Raw genomic sequence first — 20,567 nt, 5'->3', positions numbered from 1 at the left:
CTCCTGCAGACGCTGAGCCAGCTTCTTTCTGAAAATAAAGGATAAACAATTCTCATACACTCATGCTTTTATTTCTGGGGCATTTTATGCCTGGGAATTAAGGTGAGAGCAACATGTGACAAAGACTTTGGAATTCATATAAGACAATGCGTGTTGGGTTATGCTGCCTGAGCCCTTTCAAAATAAACATGATTCTTCCATGAGTCATTTCAAATGCCTTCAGAATACATTGAAAGAATAGTGAAAGTCTGACTTCCACTGCAGTTATACTGTCTTCTGATGACATGCAAAAGGCCTGGTGCAATGGCTGATTATCCTGTGGACTGTCATATATGCTTAATTAGCTTAGATGGGCTGTATTCACGTCTATAATGAACACTATGTTCGAACACAAGGATGCTCATAAGTGTACGTGGTACCAGAGGACCATTGGTCGAAGGTCAATGATCGATTTTGTGAGTGTATCATCTTATCTGAGGCCGTTGTTTTGGACACTCAGGTGAAGAGAGGGGCGGATCTGTAACTGATCACCACCTGTGTGGTGAGTTGGTTTGGTGGCAGGGGAAATCCCTGGACAGACCCCCCCCCCACGGTCGAGTGGGTCCCTTTCATGGCCATCCAATCCCTATATTCTCCAAAGCCGACTGATGCTGCGTGAGTGTACACGGAAGTAAGTTGGACCAAGTGGGTGCTGGCCTCCGCCCAGGGTTGTGCCTTGTCCCTAATCCTGTTATGTGACTATACATGGACAGGATTTCAAGCGCATTCGTGGTGTGGAGGGGTTACAAGGTCTTGACCTGACAGATCACATCACATGCTTTATGCAGATGATGTGGTCTTGATGGCACCACATCGGCTGTAGATCTACAACGCTCACTGGATCAGTTCACAGCTGAGTGTGAAGCGGCAGGGATGAGGATCAGCACCTCTAAATCTGAGGCCATGGTCTTCAGTACGAAACTGGTGGATTGCCTACTCCAGGTGGGGAATGAGTCCTTGCCCCAAGTGAAGGAGTTCAAGTACCTCAGGGTTATTGTTCACGAGTGAGGGGATGTTGGGGCGTGAGATCGACCGGAGAGTCGGAGCAGTGGCTGTGGTGTTGCATGGCTTCATCGCATGGTTGTGACCAAAAGGGAGCTGAAGCCGGAAGGCAAAGCTCTCGATCTACCAGTCAGTCTTCGTCCCTACCCTCATCTATGATCATGAGCAATGGGTCATGACCGAAAGAACAAGATCGTGGGTCTCCCTCAGAGTTAGTGTGAGAAGCTCAGCCATCTGGGAGGGACTCGGAGTAGAGAGCCGCTGCTCCTTTGCATGGGCCACAAGGGCGTCTTCCAAGGAAGGTGTTCCTGGGCACGTCCAACTGGGAGGAGACCTAGGGGTAGACTGAGGACCAGGTGGAGGGATTATATCTCTTCTCTGGCCCTGGGAGCGGCCTGGGGATTCCCCAGGCAAAGCTAGCCAATGTGGCCAGGGAAAGGGAAGTCTGGGGCTTGCTGCTGAAGCTGCTGCCCTCGCGACCCGACTTTGGATAAGCAGTTGACACTAGATGGATGGATGGATGGATGGGCTGTTTCACAGTATTTATTTGAATGAGGGTGCGCTGACAATGAGCTCAATCAATGGAAAGGAAAGACAAAATGGAGACAGAGGATCTTCAAATCATTTTGAAAGACAGTTTATACCACCAAGCTGGTGGTGAAGATCTTCTCCCTGTCACAAAAGCTATCTTTACTTGGTCTGACCCTGTGTTTCAGCCTCCAACCACTCATCACTTCCCTGCGGCCCATGCATTTCTGAGGAAGAAGAAGTGAAGTGTGTCCTCTGTCTTTCCTGCCAATTCTGGTCATCTGACTCCCACATCCACCTGCTTAATTTTTGTCATTCCCCAATACCCAAACCTGATGACACGCCTGCCTCACCTCATCATTCCTCAGTTTATGTACACAGCAGTCCAGCCTATTCCCCTGGCCAGTTGGCCAGTTTTATCTGATACCTGCTACTTTTTATGACCTGCCAACATTGCCCAAATAGATTTGTTGTATATTCCTTGGCAGATACCCATATGGCCATTCTAGGCTTCTACTTGAGTGCATGTACAAGAAAGAACTTCTTGTACATGCAGATGTTAGTGTTAAAACCATGCTAATTAGAAATGCTGTAGGGGGTTGTGCAGCTTGCCACAAACAACAATGACATTTGTTTCTTTTGTTAATTGTTATTTGTTTATTGGACTCACTTTGCCTCCTCCAGTTCCTCGGTTCTCTGGATGGCATCAGTCTCGTACTTAGTTCTCCACTGAGCCACCTCAGAGTTGGCCTTGGACATGCTGCGCTGCAGATCGGTCTTTGCCTCCTGCTCCTCCTCATACTGCTCTCTGAGCAGGTCACAGTCATGACGAGCAGACTGCACTGCATGAGCTAATGCATTCTTGGCCTGGATTAATATTGATAACGTGGGTATTTTCTTGAACATTTAGCTATTCTTTGGATGTTAAGATAAAATGTATCCATTTTGCCATCTTAATACCTTGATTTCCTCTTCTAGTTGTCTTTTAAGATCTTCCAGTTGTTGATTGTAGGAATTCTTTCCTCTGGTCAGCTGAGAAACAAGTGATTCTTTCTCCTCCATCTGCCTGGAAAGCTCATCTAAATGGGCAAAATGATGTCATGTTGTAGTATTGCATTCCTCTCCATTAAGAAGTTTATTATTTGAACCAAAAGGAGTATAACACTGACCATTCTCTGCTTGAAGCTTGGATTTCTGGGTGGTGAAGTCATGAAGGGATCTCTGATATTCATCACACTTCGTCCTGTATTCATTCATTTGATCCTCCAAAGTTCTGCAGGTCTTCTCCAAGTTAGTCTTCATAAGAAATATTCCATAGTTCACAGGCATTATTTACTTTTGTTCCAAAGGGTAGTATGAGTAACACAGTGTGCTCCCATTTCTTAACATGTATTGACTACTTTGCATTAATAGTGCAATATGATGTAATATAATTCCACTTTAGATTTAGCTTGTCTGATTCACCTTGTCAAATAAGAACAATGAATTCAAGTTGGAGGTGTTTATGGGCAGGTTCTTGGTACTAAGCCGTCATCATCCATATAACTATTAGGTCCTCACCTGGAAGTTTGCCGTGGGCATCTTAATAAGTACATACCTTAGACTTAACTACTTGTTCCATATTGGAGACGACATCATCCAGCTCCAGTCTGAGCTCACTCTTCTCCTTCTCCAGCTTCTGTTTAACTCTCTGCAGGTTGTCAATCTGCTCTCCCAGGTCAGCAACACTGTCAGCTTGTTTCTTCCTGAGTGTTGCAGCGGTGGCTTCGTGCTGCAGAGTGGCCTCTTCAAGGTCTCTGCGCAGTTTCAGGAACTCGGCCTCCCTCTTCTTGTTCATCTCGATCTGAGCAGATGTTGCTCCACCAGCCTCCTCCAGCCTCTCGCTGATCTCCTCCAGCTCTCTGGCTAAGTCTGCTCTCTGCTTCTCCACCTTGGCTCGGGCAGCTCGCTCTGCTTCCAGCTCTTCCTCCAGCTCCTCCACACGAGCCTAGTTTTTGAAAGAACAAGTTCAAATGAGGCAATACTTTTGGAAAATCTTAGCATATAGTCAAGACCCACCGGTGTACATTTTTACCTGCAGCTCTTTTAGCTTCTTTTGCAGTTGAACAATTATGGCCTGCTCATCTTCAATTTTGCCATTCAGCTGGCTGATCTCAAAGTCTTTCCTGCAGCATTTTGTTTAATCAGTGTTGGCTGATTGGAACTGTTTACATATTATTCAATGATTATACAATGATATACCAAATAATGTCATGATAAATTTGTACTTTTTCAGGCGCTCCTCCAGCTGTTGCTTGTCATTTTCTAAATCCATTACTGTCTCCTGGGTCAACTTTAAGTCTCCCTCCAGCTTCCGCTTTGCTCTCTCAAGATCCATTCGAACCTTCTTCTCTTGTTCAAGAGATCCTTCAAGCTTAATGTAAATACATATAATTATGTCATTTGTAAAAGGATTAATTATTCACACTTACAATGTCACCTAAGTAGTGCAATTTTGATATTGGTTTTTACATCATCCACTTGCTGCTCCAGCTTTGCCTTGGCCTTGGTCAGAGAGTTGACTTTGTCTTCCTCACTCTGCAGATCATCCAGTGTTTGCTGATGAGCTTCTTGTAAGGCCTTCTTTTCCTTGGTCAACTTGGCAATGATTTCATCAAGAGCGGCCATCTCCTCAGTCATGTTCTTTACCTGTGATCCATAAAAGGATGAATTACTGCCTTATTAAGTTGAGGATCTGTGTTGAAGCTAATAGTTAAGTTGTTGTCGTACCTTGTTCTCAGTGGCATGCTTCTCTTTCTCCACTTTAGCCAGAGTCAACTCTAAGTCATCTATGTCTTTCTTCAGCTCAGAACACTCATCCTCCAGCTTCCTCTTCTTAGCAGTGAGTTCAGCGTTCATCTCCTCCTCATCCTCCAGTCGTTCTGTCAGCTCTTTGGCTTTTGCCTCCAGCTGAATTTTGTTTTTGATCAGCCCCTCACATCTTTCCTCTGCATCACAGAGATTATCTTGCTCCTGCCAAACATTTTATCTCATTAGCAAATACCATGATGACATGTTCAAAGGAAAATGTTACGTAGTGCCATTCTCACCGCTTGAACTTGGAGCTGCAGATCATTCTTCTCTTGAAGAAGAGTGACCATTTTCTCCTCTAACTCCTTTCTACGAGCTTCAGATTTTGCATAAGCCTCTTTCAGCTTCAGGAATTCTTCCTTCATGTTGGCCATCTCCTTTTCTGCCTCAGCAGATCTCAACAGGGGTTTTATCTTGAAGAACAGCTTCATCCAGGGCCAATTCTTGACCCCCATGAAAGAACGGACATTCCATTGGATCACTAATAATGCATCTCTAAAATATTTTTGAAAAGAAAAGGCTACAGTTAAATATACAAATACAAACTAATAATCTTGACCAATATCAGATGGACACAAACGATACCTTCGCTCCACCATTTTCTGATACTCGATACGAGATAAAAGCCCACGAGATCTGGCTTGAATAGCAGTGATGATTTTGGAGAGACGCTCATCTCTCATCTCCTCAAGGAGACCAAGCAAACCAGCCTTGAAGAATACCTGACAACACCAATGGGTATTTTACTTTGTTGCTATCTTTTTCATTTTTCACTACAATGTTTCACTTGTCGCGTTATCAGAGCAACTTCAACTTATACCTTGGTATGTCCAAATTTGTACTGGTTGTGATCAATATCAAGAGACCCGAGGAGTTTCTCAGCTCCTTTCCTGCTGTCAATGAACTGACCATCAGGGATGGCTGCAGGATTCAGAATGCGATATCTGAAAGTCAAAAACATGAATCTCTGAGAATTATTTTTTTCAAAATTGGACTTCTATCAACAATTATACAGTATTATATAGTATCCGACTTGATTAAATAATACCTCTGTTTGAAATCCCCATAGAGGATCCTGTTGGGGAAGCCCTTCCTGCAGATCCTGATGCCTTCCAGCACACCGTTACAGCGTAGCTGGTGCATCACCAGAGGATTCTCCATGGCCCCAGGAGTCTTGGTCTCATTGGGGATGATGCAGCGTACAAAGTGAGGATGAGTAGACCTCAAGTTGGTCATCAGTTTGTTCAGGTTCTCCTGAACAAGTCAAGCGTAGGTGAATAATTACAGACTGTAAAGTGAATTACCATATTTTTGTATAAAAACAAAATGCAATCATTTACCCTATGAAGAGCGGATACAGTCTGAAATGATGATCCCTTCTTCTTCTTCTCTTTTTTGCCTTCAGTAGCTTCTGTCATAGCTGTTTAGAAAAACATGTGTAACCGTGGAGCTAGACAAAAACATTTTAAAGTCAAATCAAAAAAGATATTTGAGGGAGGGCACCTGAGTCAGCTCCAGAATAATTTGCAAAAAGGATCGCTAAGAGCTTGAGTGTAGACTTCTGGTAGAGTGCAACAACGGTCTCATTCAGAGGATCCTTGTTCTTCACCAGCCAGTTGTTGATATTGTAGTCAACAGTTCCAGCATAGTGCATCAGGGCAAAATGGGCCTCTGGTTTCCCTTTCACAATTCTGGGCTTTTGAAAGTTGGCAGATTTCCCCAGGTGGTTGTCATAGAGCTTAGCTTTGAAGGTGGTATCAGAGGCTTTGGGGAACATGCACTCCTCTTCAAGGATGGACATGATACCCATGGGCTGAAGGCCAAAGTATTTTAAATGAAAAACAAAAGTAAGAAAACAAGAATCATACCATTTTAAATCAATCTTTATGAATGGCTAAACATGACATAGTCTCTCACCTTTTCAATCAGGTCAATACAGGCCTGCAAGTCCATTCCAAAGTCAATGAACGTCCATTCAATGCCCTCTTTCTTGTACTCTTCCTGCTCCAGCACAAACATGTGGTGGTTGAAAAACTGTTGCAGTTTTTCATTGGTGAAGTTGATGCAAAGCTGCTCAAAGGTGTTGAACTACAAAGAGAAAAAAAAGTCTGAATGTCTATCCATTTAATATCAAAGGTGCTGTTTTTATTGTGATTTAATAAGACTTCTCACATCAAAGATCTCAAATCCAGCAATATCCAGCACACCAATGAAGTACTGGCGGGGCTGCTTGGTCTCCAGTGACTGGTTGATTCTCATAACCATCCACAGAAACATCTTTTCATAAACAGCCTTGGACAGAGCACCGACAGCATAGTTCACCTGTGGAACAGGCATTATACAGTATTTTGTTCAAAACGTACAAATGATTGAAAAAAAATGTATGCAACCTCACAGCCACAAATGAAGACATTTCTTTTTGTTTGTTTGTTTAAGTTGACTTCTTTTGTTTCTTACCTGAGCAACATTTTGTCCCTTGGTGACCCATTCATTTCCTACTTTGACTCTTGGGTGACAGAGACCTTTGATCAGGTCAGCAGAGTTCAGCCCCATCAGGTACGCTGCTTTGTCAGCATCTGAAGAGGGAATGTGAATACTGTAACACTGCCTACTTTGGCCATGATTCTCCTTGTCAGTTCTGAGACAACTTGACACAAAGAGCTTCTCTAACCTTCAGTGCCATCAGCCTCTGCTTGCTCCTCTCGCTGTTTCTGCTTGAACTTCATGTTGCCATAGTGCATGATGGCACCAGTCAGCTTGTACACAGAGTTTTTTTCCTCTTGGGTAAAGCCTAACACGTCGAAGGCATTCTGTGGAGAAGGACTTGATAACTTCTGATTGTTCGCACATCCAGCATAGGTACACACAGTAACCCTGATGCTGATCAAGTCTTGCCAGCTTGGGCGACATTGTAGTATTAAAAACAGAAACTGTACAACAATGAAACCTAAGCTGGCATAACAAAGAGTTCTTTTATACTCAAATAAACAAAGTGTTCCTCATGTTTACTTCAGCAGCTACATGTAAACATAAATAATTAGATTAAATGCTCAATGCAACACAAACACACAGAGCTGCATGAGAAGCCAATGTCGCTCTGCTGGGGTGACAACACAGTACTGCAACTGGACTTTTACATAGAGCTGTTTTCAGTCTAAATCTGGCTCTAAATCTGGTTCTGGTTCTGGTTTAACATTGAACCAGTTTAACATTTTGGTGAAACTTTGGGTACACTAAGCTGTAGCTCAGGGGGTAGAGCGGGTAATCAGGTAACTGGTAGTAATTCAAAGTATCCTTGAGCATTGATCCTGATGAGCAGGTCAGCACCATGCATGGTCACCTCTGCCACTAGTGTATTAATTTGAGTGTGAATGAGCAACTGTGACAATAATTCTTTGAGAGGTCAGTAGACTGGAAAAACTGCTGTAGAAATGCAAGTCCTTTTAGTAAAAGGTGAGGTATTGTTAAATTGTTAAAAAAATGAATACATTTCAAAAAGAGGAAAGAGTAAGAGCCTGACATCTGTTGCCATCAGTTCCTCTGCATCATCAATGGATGCCACTTGGGTTTCCCCTTGGGAGATGAAGGCGTAGTCATAGGGATTATTAGTGATCAACAGCATCTCTGAGGGCACAGAGAGAGTGAAACAGGGTGAGACACAATTCCAATGGAAAGCCAACAACACTGTTTGTGTGTGTGTGTGTGTGTGTGGTACCGCAGCAGTATACTAACCCAGGATTTCAGGCTTCTTGTTAGACAGAATCTGGTAGAAAATGTGGTAATCTCTCTCAGCTTTGAGCTGGAAGGTCACACGAGACTTCTCCAGAAGGTCTGACAAGTGACATATGATGTGTAAAATCAACAATGTTTTAAACTACAAATAATATTTCCAATTTTAGTGCTTTAAGGCATGATAAGAGAGTTTATTCTTACATGTTTCAATATCAGCAGAGGCTAACTTCCCCCTGGCATCAAAATGAATTCGGATGAATTTACCCTGAAAGAATAAAGGTTGTCTGTATGAAGAAACCTGCTGCTGCTACTGATCTTGTTTGCATGGGAAATCACTACATTTTTTACAATTTAACCACTCTAAAATTAGATACTCACAAATCTGGAGGAGTTGTCATTCCTGATGGTCTTGGCATTACCAAAGGCCTCCAGAGCAGGGTTAGCCTGGATGATTTGATCCTCCAGGGTACCCTGTCAAAGATAAAATTGGTGTGTTCAATGTGTTATTAATATTTAAAGCTATTCAAAGACATATCTGGTGGCATCAAGTAACATTTTTTAGTTTTTCAAAGTTTGAAGAAGTTCCTTGCCTACAAATACTGTTACACAAAGCACTGAAAATCATTTACAGAGGTGGATCCATATTTAAGTGAATTATACACTTTACACTAGGAACTTAAAAGTACGGATATTCTATTATATTTTTGCCAGTTTAAGATTATAATAATCCCTACAGATCTCAACATTTGACAGAGTTTATTACTTACCTTGTCCTTGGCATTGGGGTCTTTCTTTATGCCTCCAGCTGCAATACTAGCAAAATATTGGATGACTCGCTTTGTGTTGACAGTCTTTCCAGCACCAGATTCTCCACTGTAAATGGTAAAGATTAATGTAAATACTTACGAAAGCATAATGATGAATGATATTTTGTTTGTAGTGTCATGCTTTTCAAGAAAAGCGTTACATACGTGATCAGAATAGACTGGTTTTCACGGTCTACAGAAACAAATTTGTGGACAGTACAGTTTTATTAGGTTTGGATTAAGCATTATTACATGTTACAAAACATACACAAAACATCTGTGTTATTAGTTTTTACCTGCCAGCATGTACTGGTAGGCATTGTCAGAGATGGAGAAGATATGAGGAGGAGCTTCACTCCTCTTCTTTCCTCTATAGGCAACAACCACTTCCTGGTTGTAGACTGGCAGCCACTTGTAGGGGTTGACAGTCACACAGAACAGCCCAGAGTAGGTCTGAAATTTACATATAAATCATTCATTTTTAACATTAACCACTGGCCATTTAGATATTAAAATAATTTATATATTGGTGAGTTCAAATTCTAAACACACTCATTTTCACATTCTGATTGAGATTGTTGTGCTTGTGACACTGAATCCATTAGTTATTTATTTATTTTCCCATGTTAAAGAGAAAATATGGCTAGAAGAACTATTTTTTAAATAAATAAATAAATAACAGGCATAATTAACTACTTCCTGTGTTTGAAAGGAATTTGAGGTTTCAGCATGAGGTGTTTGGCCTTGTGATATCATACTTTAATGAACTGTAGTTTAAGTGGTGCACAGTACAATTTATTAACAAATCTTGTTATTGGATCGTTGGCTACTCACATAGATCATCCATGCTGCATAACGTTCTTTTAGGTTAAACAGCACAGCAGGCTCATGGAGGAAGGTCAACATGGCCATGTCCTCGATCTTGTCAAACTTAGGAGGATTCTGTTGCAGAATCTGGGAGTCTTTGACGGTTACAGTCTAAGGAAAATAATGCATTTTTTTTAATCAATATGTAATGGTCACATACATTTCACCTTTTCTATGAGTGTAAATATACAGACATTTGCTTTTCTTGATTCTGTGACCTGCATGTGCTCCCATATTATCACCAACAGTGCTCATGTAACTCAGTATGCCTTCATTGTTATTGCCAGATGGCAGCAATGCCTTGTTTCATCACTCAACTGTTCAGTGTCGTGACTGGAGACACATGGTAGCCAGGCTCTCAATTGAAGTGTATTCACACTCACTCAAGGATAGATGCTTTAATTCACACACAGATTTACACTGAGATTAACACTTGCTCCTAGAGGACCTCCCCTGTAGACTTACATTTAAAGTTGTCCTGTACTGCTTTAACAGACCCTGGTGACTGGAATGGTCCACTTAATCAAAATGACTAAATGGATTAAATTACATTGCTGGGACAGGTTGACTTCAAGTGCACTGAGGAATGAAGCAGAGCAGTCTCTTGACAGTTCTTGTCTATTGGCATACAAGATTAGGGAAAAACTTTGTTTGAATTCTTTCATTCAGACAGATTTTTAGGGAGTCTGACATACCTTTAAAAAGCTGTGTCTGCTCTATGTTTCCAGTTATCCCCAGATTGCTGTATATCAGCAATTTGCTAACATTTATTTTTGTATGTTATTTTTTTAATCTTTGGCTTTAGATAGATAGTAATGTTGCCAGTGCAATATAAAGAGCAACATATGTGTTGTCAATAATATAAGCTACATGTTGAAACTGGGAGAATGTAACCACTGACCTTCCCATTTTGTGTTTCTACAGTGACCTTGTCTCCATCTCGACTGGTGATGGTTGCCTTCACAAACTCTTCCACTGGATCCGGGACAAAACATTCCTTCTTTATGTCGAATGGACGTGTGGATGCCTCCATGCGCTCTTTGTCAGACTTTCTGAGGTATGGGGCAGCCGCCCCAAACACAGACATCTCTGCATCCCCCATGGCTGCACTAATGTACATACAGGTAACAGTGATTGAGAAGTTTCGCTCTGAATTCAATGCTTCACCTTAATATCTGTATTATGCTGCTCATATACTATTTGGTTTCATGATTCTGTATAACTATTTCAGTAGTATTTGATCTGTGAAAAGTCCATCTTTGTCTTCTACATATTATATCACCCTTTCTATAATATGAACGTATATGTAAGCATTAGGAAGTGAAAGAATTTACCAGTAGGTTCAACTCAGATGACAGGTGAGCTCAGACTTCAGATTCAGTCAGTGATCCACCTGATGTGGGCAGACAAAAGTAGAATATTTCAAGGCTATCAAAAAATCTAATTACATTATATATATAACACACATTAACATTTAGTTCTTATATTTCTTACTAGTATTTGAGATAATTACTTTAACCTGGTTAGTTAAAATATTAGCTGAATAAGATTATTTAACAGAACTTTTAACTATCCCAGTCCTTTAAGTTATGATTCAATTTGTGAAGTGAACCTTCTCATCCCCCATATTTTGATAAAAGAGATCAGATTTAAATGTTTATATCTTTAGCTAATACATGGAAAATACAGCATGAATACAAAACAATTTTAAAAAATACAACCAGTTGTGCAGACTTACAGAGGCCAGGTGAAGAGGAAGCAGCTGCTAGACCTGCTGGGAAGGCAGGGATCAAATATATAACCCCAGATGACCCTGCCTTACAAGGCCAAGGGCACTATCCTGACTGGCTGAACTAACACACACACACACACACACACACACACACACACACACAATGTTTTAATCGCCATCACTTTCATCACTTATGACAGGGCTCTCTGTGGCTCTCATGTTATCTGGCCGCCCTCTCTGCTCACATCCAAATAATGTCATTTTTTGGGAGCAATGCCAGGAATTGTCTCCAGTGTGGCTCATGTGTGACTCACCCAAACATAGCCTCTCTATCTGTAATTCTACTGCACTTTTTTAAAATTATTTTTCCAACCGAGGACTGCTTGTGGACTGAAACCATATTCTATTTATTGCCTGTGGGGAGAAACAAAACGCGGCAGAGTTTAACACAAAAGGTATGACATGTTACCTAGTAAAATTCTGAAGTTATATCACACATAAGATGGTGGTAATATTGTAACAGACACAACACAAACCTATTGTAACAGTCAAAGTTATTGAATGTAGTGCCACTGGGTGGCGCCTCCTTTTGTTTAGTGGATAATCTAACCTGTAGCTTGAAGAAGAGCAGGTGTACTTCCTCTCCACCATGCATAAAGCATAGACATAATATACGTAGACGCCTCATAGCGTGCTAGAACATAATCCCATGTTGCCGCCATCTTGGTTGGGTCTCCTCACTGTAGGCTAGCACCAGAGTCAATCGGAATCAACGGAGAGCGAGCAACTATGACCGTATTTTGTGCAGTTTATGGTTGCAATAACCTGGTATAACTAGTATTGTTACCAGATCGTGGGGATTACCTTTCACAAGTGAGATTTTTGAAAAAAATATTTTTTGTGACAGCGCCCTGTATCATAACTAAATCTCTGCCATTTGTAACTGTGTGAAAATCCAGTAAAAATTCGGTTATGATTATTGTAGTTGAGATACACCTTCCTCAGTAGAAATAAATGCAGGGGGGTCACATTGGAGACAAATCCAAGATGGCGGCCGTGCTGATAGGTTAGCTCCAATAGGCAGCGTCAGTCTATAAGGCTACGTATACTGAGTGATGAAAATGTTGAATTTTCTAGAGCCAGTTTCTATTACACACTGACGTCTACTGTCTGTACTCTCATAACTTGATGCCTCCAGACCTCCTCCAAAAATAAATGGGACACAGGTTTAAATGAACTAATCACGGCACCTGGCACAAAATAATACAGGGAATCTTCTCCTCTTCCATTTGTCTTAGACATGCTGTTATTCATTTCAATATTGTACACCGTCTGCACTGGTCCAAAGTTAGACTTTCTAAGATCAAAGCTGATATAGACCCCACTTGTGATTGATGCGATCGGGATCCAGCCACTCTGTTACACATGTTCTGGACATGTCCGAAGCTTGGCACTTTCTGGCGTCCATCTTTGATGCCGTTTCTTAGATTTTTGGGAAAGTGCTTGTGTCGTCTCCATTCATTGCACTTTTTGGTGTTGCCCAGATGGGCTCCCCTCTTGAGATGTGGGAAAGAACTATGTTGGCTTTCTGCTCTCTACTAGCTAGGAGACTGATATAATTCAAATACAGTCATTGGATTAGGGAAACCATGTACCATATCAAGTTGGAGAAGATCAGATACACAATCAGAGAGTCTGCTAAAACATTTTATAATGTTTGGCAGCCTTTCTTAATGTTTGTTGAAGATATGGAGGCCAATAATACAGTACTGTAAACCCCTGATGCTGCCCTCTGTCATTTTTTCATGTCTATAAGAACTCTGTATTTTGAACTCTGTGTTTTATGCTGTTGACATTGTAAGTCTGGTATTTGGGGAAAGGAGGGATGGGCTGGGGGGGGATTTACTGTTCTGTTTGTTGTTTGGTTGGACATGTGTTAAATTTTAAAGTGTAAATTGTAAAAACAATCTAAATAGACCTTGATAAAAAAAAAAACAAAGACACAAAGCGTAAATGTGTACTAGAATCATTGTAGAGAAACCTTTTTTTGTTGTACTAAATTACTAGAGGTCAATTGTCACTTTTGTCATAGTTAATTTCAAGTCTTGACCCCAAAAACTCCTTAACAAGTGATTATTCACCACATGTAATAAACATAGTATTGTAAATTAACAAATAAAGAATGCCTGTAACAGCATATGCTTCTACACAGTATAGTCTTTTGTACAACCCCAAATGTTGAACAATGCAAGTTTTTTTAATTGAATATCGCTTGATATGTAATTCTAATGGTTTTGATGAATAGCTGATTTACGACAAACATTTGCAAGCAACATTTTCAATATTTGGCCATAAGGCCTCAAGTCATTAAGTCTGATGCTCATACATATACTGTATTTAACACTATAGATTCCCAGTTTTTGTCCTAATATTTCACAATAAATGGATGAACAGCAAATCCTGTTGTGTGTGGTCAATTCTGTGCTTCCAGGAAATTGCAAATAGCAACTAAGAAACATGAGTAGCTACTTCAAATATCCCCTTATAAAAATTAATGCTGGGGGCATACATTAAACCAAAATTTACAGAAATGTTAGGGGTAAATTAAAAGTCAAATCTACTCCTAAACAGTAAGTGCTCTATCCACAACAAGCTTCCCTCACCATTATTCTTTCATCAAGTTGGTATCAAGGTTATTAATACTCTGAGTGTGATGGCTATTAATAAACCTTTTGTTTGCTACCTTGCCTGACCCCACCGCCTTTGGCCACTGATGGTGTGACTGGTAATAAGTTTACCAGTCACACCATCAGTGGCATTTTCAGCCTGATAACAGCCGAGGAGATATGAGCTCACTTTCACCAGAACTGAACTGAACCATTCAGAGAATGAGACACAGTCATGGGGAAAACATAACCACCGAGGCTAAACAAAGAGCTTGAGCTGATAAAAGTGTGTATTCTTAGCCACAGTTTGGGTCGTATGTTTTGAACACTGACTGGTTTATGATGTTGTTTTATTACTGAATATCTCAACATTTGGATGAATATTATTAGATATATGATATATTAGATATAGATAGAAGTTTCCCCATGAACCACCGATTTTTTTCTTTGGCAGTCATCCTAGGATTAAACCGCCTTACCCAATTGTAATAGCTAACCCTAACTCTTGCAAGCTGTATATACATAACAGACACCCACATACACAGAGTGTCTCCGTTCAAGGGCATAATTCATCCTTCACTGTGTTCTGTCTTAGAGCTGCATTCAGTCAGGAGAAAGTGTTCCAATATATTTCTGTCTTTTTAAAGGAATCAACATGAGGCCTCATGCATCCATCTTTTTTGGCTTCTTGCTTTGGAACATTTTCTACACCAGGACAGGGGGGAGCAGATCAGGCAGGCAGCTGTTTGTGTTTTTAGTCAGTGTTTTATGGGGGATTAGAGTTTAGCTCCTACAGCTGACAGCCCCTCTGGCTGCCTGGATGCCACACAGATACCAGGCCCCTCATGGATCTAAACTGGGAGGAGTAGCACAGGGAGGGGTGAGTATGTGCCACATCCACCTTCATTTGACTGATATCACAAATAAAATTAAGAATGCTAAAGCAGAAACAGTGCACCTAATATAGTAGCATGTAAAATTTCATGGGGATGCTTTAATCAAAACAAATATTGTGTCTAACACTGAGGGTCTTTAGCAGTGGCTGTCAACCTTTTTTAAAGCCAGCACCCGATTCGCCATAATCCAGGTCCCTTCCCGCCCCCTCAAATATAATGTGGGCTATATATTTTTACCTGAGTGCTGAGAATTAGTCTGTTTATAATTATGATAATTATTATGATTATGGCTAATGTTATGATTTATATTTTTTATTATAGCATTATTATTGATCCCGTTCATGTTCTCCAATAAGTGCCTTTCTCTGCCTCTGATTGGATGGCTTTGTTGGTTGTGTTCTCTATGCTTGATTCTCACTGTTGTATCACACAGTAGCTCTGGTAATGTCTGTGTTTGGCAGTTTATAAGCCATAGTTTTTCAGGTCAACTCTAGGGCTGGGTACCAAACTTCAGTTACTTTATGTCACCAGACTCTAATGTGTAACGCTAACTTAAGATATCAGTGTGTAGCTTTATTTTCTGGCTAGATAGCTAAATCAAAAGCTAACTATTGATTGATAGTAACAGATAAAGCTTAGCTTGTAAAGATGTGCTCATCAATTGGGTTGGCTGGTTAAACAGCTCAGCTAATGTTCACAGTTACGTTTATCTTCTCCTCCAGGTGCGGGCTTGTCTATGTACTGAGAAGCAGACATGTTGATTTTTCTGAAGAAAAACTGCTAAGTGAAAAGGTCCTCAGTATGTAGCAGTGAGCATTAGACACTGACTTGTCACTTGTTTGCAAGTGTTCTTTTGCACTGGAAATTATTGATATTATTTTTTTCTATATGAAGGAGTGGAAAAATACCAAAGCTGAAAAGTAAAACTCAAGATTTGTACTGTAGGTGTTGTGTAATTTTATAAAATTGGTATAGAAAAAAGTTCAGGAACCAGTATCGAAGTGAAGGTATCGGTATTGGTACCAGTATCGAAAATGTTTGATTGATACCCAGCCCTAGTAAACACACCTCCCTCTCTGTCTTCTGCTGGTGCTGCTGGGGTCACTCAGCATTCGGAGCTGGTCATCATTGTCTGAGGGAATCGGGCTCGTTAGATAGAGCGGACAGACAGGCTGCCCTGCTGCTGCTCCACCATACCAGCTGTCGGCCCTACCCAGCAAGCCCAGAGACACTGCAGCTGCTACAGCCAGTTCGCTGGGGAAACTATGGCTCACAGTCCTCTGCATCAGCTCCGCTGTTGGCTGTTCATTTTGAAGAAAATAATAAATGCGTCCCATCAACACCAGACATCCACTGAACATACAGTTGGTGTGGCTGCAGTAAACGTACCAGCGACACTGGATCTGTGCAGTACACTCACAGTTTGGCAGTTTGGTTAGGTTTAGCAGAACATTGTGGTTTGGGTTAAAATAACTGTATATCAGTTGATTGTCCATCAAACCATGAAAACTCCAGTGTCAACACTTACAGGTTTTGTTCTGCATGATGGCTCCAACACTTTATGTAATTCACATCATGGTTATGCAGCAACAACACCTGAAAGATTGGGTTCTAATAATATTCTAGGAAAGCAGGTTCCTGTTACGTTAAACTGCTGGTGTAGCAAGACATTTAATGTGTGTTTGTTGGTTTTCAGCAGGATTACACAGAAACTACTGAGCCAATTTTCACCAAACTGATGAAAACAGGTGTACTTAGGTTGCTGGTACAGTTGTGCTCATAAGTTAATAATCTTCATAAACTAAGTCAACTACTTCTAGGTGTTTTGTTTCGTTTTGTTGTCTTTCCATTCCAGTTCACACAGTGGGCATAGGGCAGGATACACCCTGGATGAGTTGCCAGCTCATCGCAGGACCCTTACTGATGGCAGTGGCTGCCACACAAGGTGCCATCTGCACATCAGGAGCAACTTTGGGGTCCAGTATCTTGCTCAAGGATACTTCGACATGTAGCTCAGTTCCGCCCAGGGGAGCCGGGATTCAAACTAGTGACCCTCTGATCACCAGTCCGCCAGCTCTACCCACTGAGCTACAGCCACCCCCTACTTCTATGTTCTGTATCATAAGTCACCTTTTCTTAGTAAATAATTATTACTCCATTACCTAATGTTAATTTAAGTAAGCTTATTATTGTTGTTACTGTGAATAAACTATTGAAACATCTATGAATTAACACCTTAATTAACGTACACACGTCAGTAAATTATTACTCAACACAACTATTAATTGACTGCAAGTTAATTGTTATTACTCCATGAATAAATGTTAATCGGTGTGTCCATGTTATTGTTGTTCCTTTTCATAATAGTTTAAGTATTGTATGAATAAACACCTAAAACAACATTACCACCATTATTACATTATTATTTGACTGCTTAGTTTCACCAATACCTGCAATTTCATTCCAGAAAACACCTAATCAAAAATGCATCACAACATGCATGACATCAATTATAGTTTAGGTAGCAATAATTGAAGCAGGAAAGCTTTACAGGATTTGTGAAGACAAGAGTACCCATGATAACTTGCAAGTCTGTGTTTAGGGTGGAAAGGTGACTGAATAGCCACCATAAGTGAGTCATGATTAGCTGATAGCAATGCTGATGAGGACATTAAAGCCAGCAGATTTGATAACAAACATATTTTCAAATGTGGAGCCAAGACAAAACTAAACACAGACTTTCTTGTGACTAAAGGTGTGTTTAATGACCAAACTGACCAGCAAAGCTTAAAACAGGACACACCTGTCAGGGCAGCTTGTTTGGACAGCAATACTGATGCTAAAGTTAGCAGTGTGTGTGTGTGTGTGGTGGTGGTGGTGGTGGTGGTGGTGGTGGTGGTGGGGGGGGGGGGGGGGGGGGGGGGGGTGTATGCACCGATTATCACACTGGCAACTTATGGAAATACTTCAAAACAACAATCACCATGTAAGCGCACAGGAATTTTTCCAGGTGGGAATGAATGACTTCATATAGGCCATTACTCATCACATCAAACTTCAGCTGACTGTGAGCCATCTGCCCTCTGTGTCTGAGTCAACCTCAGTGTCACAGTTGAACCACACAGTGGCAGTGTTAATTCATGAATACATGACAGGATGTTGCAGAAAGAACCATTCTTATATCTGGCTCATTCAGTGTTTCAACTAAGTGGGGATAGATATGATAAATAAACCTGTGATCACATTATGTTTGACTGATTTACAGTCCACAAGTGAATTTAAACATGATGTAGCCCCAGGTACCACCACTGAGCACTACCCCTAAAGCTTATCAAGGCACCAAATCTCCTCAGCATCTGTCTCTCCTCTTGAGTTTTCTATCGTACACCATTTTGCTAAAAGTATTTGCTCACCTGCCTTGACTCACATATGAATTTAAGTGACATCCCATTCTTAATCAGTGGGGTGTAATATGATGTCTGTCCACCGTTACACCTTCAACTCTTCTGGGAGGCTTTCCTCAAGGTTTAGAAGTGTTTATGGGAATTTTTGACCATTCTTCCAGAAGCACATTTGTGAGGTCACCCACTGATGTTGGACAGGAAGGCCTGGCTTATATCGGGTTAAGGTCAGTACTCTGTGCAGGCCTGACAAGTTCATCCACACCAGACTCTCTCCTCCATGTCTTTATGGATGTTGCTTTGTGCACTGGTGCACAGTCATGTTGGAACAGGAAGGGGCCATCCCCAAACTGTTCCCACAGAGTTGGTAGTATGGAATTGTCCAACATCTCTTCTTGGTATGCTGAAATATTCAGAGTTCCTTTCACTGGAACTAAGGGGCCAAGCCCAGCTCCTGAAAAACAACCCCGCACCATAATCCCCCTCCACCAAACGTTACACTCGGCACAATACAGTCAGACAGGTACTGTTCTCCAGGCAACCACCAAACCCAGACTCGTCCATCAGACAGCCCCATGGAGAAGCATGATTCCTCACTCCAGAGAACGCGTCTCCACTGCTCAGAGTCCAGTAGCGGCGTGCTTTACACCACTGCATCCAACGCTTTCCATTGCACTCGCTGATGTATGGCTTGGATGCAGCTGCTCAGCTTCGAAAGGCGCCTTTAAATAAAAGGCATTATTATTATTATTATTATTATTATTATTATTATTATTATTATTATTATTATTATTATTATTATTATTATTATTATTATTGCACAGGTGGCATCCTATCACAGTACCATGCTGGAATTCACTGAGCTCCTGAGAGAGACCCATTCTTTCACGCGTTTGTAGAAACAGTCTGCATGCCCAGGTGCTGCTTTTCTACACCTGTGGCCATGGAAGTGATTGGAAAACCTGATTTCACTTATTTGGATGGGTGAGTGAATACTGTTGGCAACATAGCGTACTTTGAAAGGCTGTAATGTGTTTTTATTATAATCAGCACACAGATTGCGTCCAATGCCAGATGACTGACTTAGTGACATTTTACACTTGGCTGGTAACAGTAGTTTGTTTCCATCCAACATAGCCAACCGAACTTCTCTCTAGTTCCTGTAGATGTCAGCCACACACAGGTAATAGAGGTAGGCAGTGCCACAGGACCTTGGTAAAGACATTGGTTGTGCTCCTGGAGATGCTGTTGTAATATAGACTGATTAATATGAGAACCATTTCATTTCATTTTTGTTTGGATCTGTAAAAATGAAGTTGATGACATAATTGCTGCGTGGCAGAAAACGTGTTTACCATCAGACTGAATCATGGCAGCCTATCTCCATGCAGTCTGCGGTGACGTCTCACAGCTGCGTAACAAGCCTGTCCCTCTCAAATAAGTGTGTGTTGCAAATCAATACTCAACTCGTGTCTGTGCAGGAAACCTGAGAGAAATACATATAAGTCAGTGTGTTAACCTGTTTCAGGCGTCTTCAGTTACTGCTGGTGAACATGTTTCCTGTGCTGCTGCTTCATAATAAAAGCTTTGAAATGTGTGGATGAGTGGATTTTATTGTGAAGAAGTTATAGGTATAACTTGTTTGTAACTGAATTAGATTCATCTTGATATTATTACATATATTTTTCATTAAATTATGAATTGTCAGTGTTTAGGTGGGTTAAGTCTGCACACACAGTATCACTGCTAATAAGGCTGTACAGCCCTTCTGCATGCAGTTGGAAAGTAAGAGGGGAGACACTTTACACTTAAGAGCAGCTCAACCTGTATTTCTGGAGGGATGGAGGTTCAAAACAGAAACTGACAGACTAGCAGTGCAGTTCAGCACAGAAATACAGAAATACAGTACATCAAGGCAAAGACGAAGGTTATAATAAGAGATATAACAAGGGACAGTGGCACCAAATGAGAGGAACCTGCCTGGTGTTGAATTACAAACTATTTAATTCAGTTGTGACAAGATAAGAAACTGATAAATGTAACTTTTT

At 41.0% G+C, this 20,567-nt stretch overlaps 1 protein-coding gene across 1 annotated transcript in view; it reads right to left on the bottom strand.

Annotated features, from left to right (window-relative positions):
• Positions 1-10,926, bottom strand: part of LOC119011894 (myosin-7-like) — a 16,837-nt gene extending 5,911 nt beyond the window's left edge. The window contains exons 1-27 of the mRNA XM_037085340.1: positions 10,726-10,926; positions 9,792-9,935; positions 9,254-9,410; positions 9,123-9,150; positions 8,919-9,024; positions 8,530-8,622; positions 8,353-8,416; positions 8,152-8,250; positions 7,940-8,043; positions 7,091-7,229; positions 6,877-6,995; positions 6,592-6,741; positions 6,337-6,507; positions 5,923-6,232; positions 5,760-5,839; positions 5,468-5,673; positions 5,240-5,363; positions 5,005-5,141; positions 4,659-4,914; positions 4,339-4,581; positions 4,081-4,257; positions 3,837-3,982; positions 3,644-3,734; positions 3,167-3,556; positions 2,739-2,865; positions 2,530-2,648; positions 2,240-2,436 (exon numbers count right to left, since the gene is read on the bottom strand). Coding sequence (XP_036941235.1) covers positions 2,240-2,436; positions 2,530-2,648; positions 2,739-2,865; positions 3,167-3,556; positions 3,644-3,734; positions 3,837-3,982; positions 4,081-4,257; positions 4,339-4,581; positions 4,659-4,914; positions 5,005-5,141; positions 5,240-5,363; positions 5,468-5,673; positions 5,760-5,839; positions 5,923-6,232; positions 6,337-6,507; positions 6,592-6,741; positions 6,877-6,995; positions 7,091-7,229; positions 7,940-8,043; positions 8,152-8,250; positions 8,353-8,416; positions 8,530-8,622; positions 8,919-9,024; positions 9,123-9,150; positions 9,254-9,410; positions 9,792-9,935; positions 10,726-10,926 — 4,178 coding nt within the window. The remainder of the gene's footprint in view (positions 1-2,239; positions 2,437-2,529; positions 2,649-2,738; positions 2,866-3,166; positions 3,557-3,643; positions 3,735-3,836; positions 3,983-4,080; positions 4,258-4,338; positions 4,582-4,658; positions 4,915-5,004; positions 5,142-5,239; positions 5,364-5,467; positions 5,674-5,759; positions 5,840-5,922; positions 6,233-6,336; positions 6,508-6,591; positions 6,742-6,876; positions 6,996-7,090; positions 7,230-7,939; positions 8,044-8,151; positions 8,251-8,352; positions 8,417-8,529; positions 8,623-8,918; positions 9,025-9,122; positions 9,151-9,253; positions 9,411-9,791; positions 9,936-10,725) is intronic.
• Between the last annotated feature and the right edge of the window lie 9,641 nt (positions 10,927-20,567).

Source organism: Acanthopagrus latus, chromosome 21 (genome assembly GCF_904848185.1).
Source record: "Acanthopagrus latus isolate v.2019 chromosome 21, fAcaLat1.1, whole genome shotgun sequence".
Lineage (NCBI taxonomy): Eukaryota > Metazoa > Chordata > Actinopteri > Spariformes > Sparidae > Acanthopagrus > Acanthopagrus latus.
This window is presented reverse-complemented; position numbering and strand designations above follow the sequence as displayed.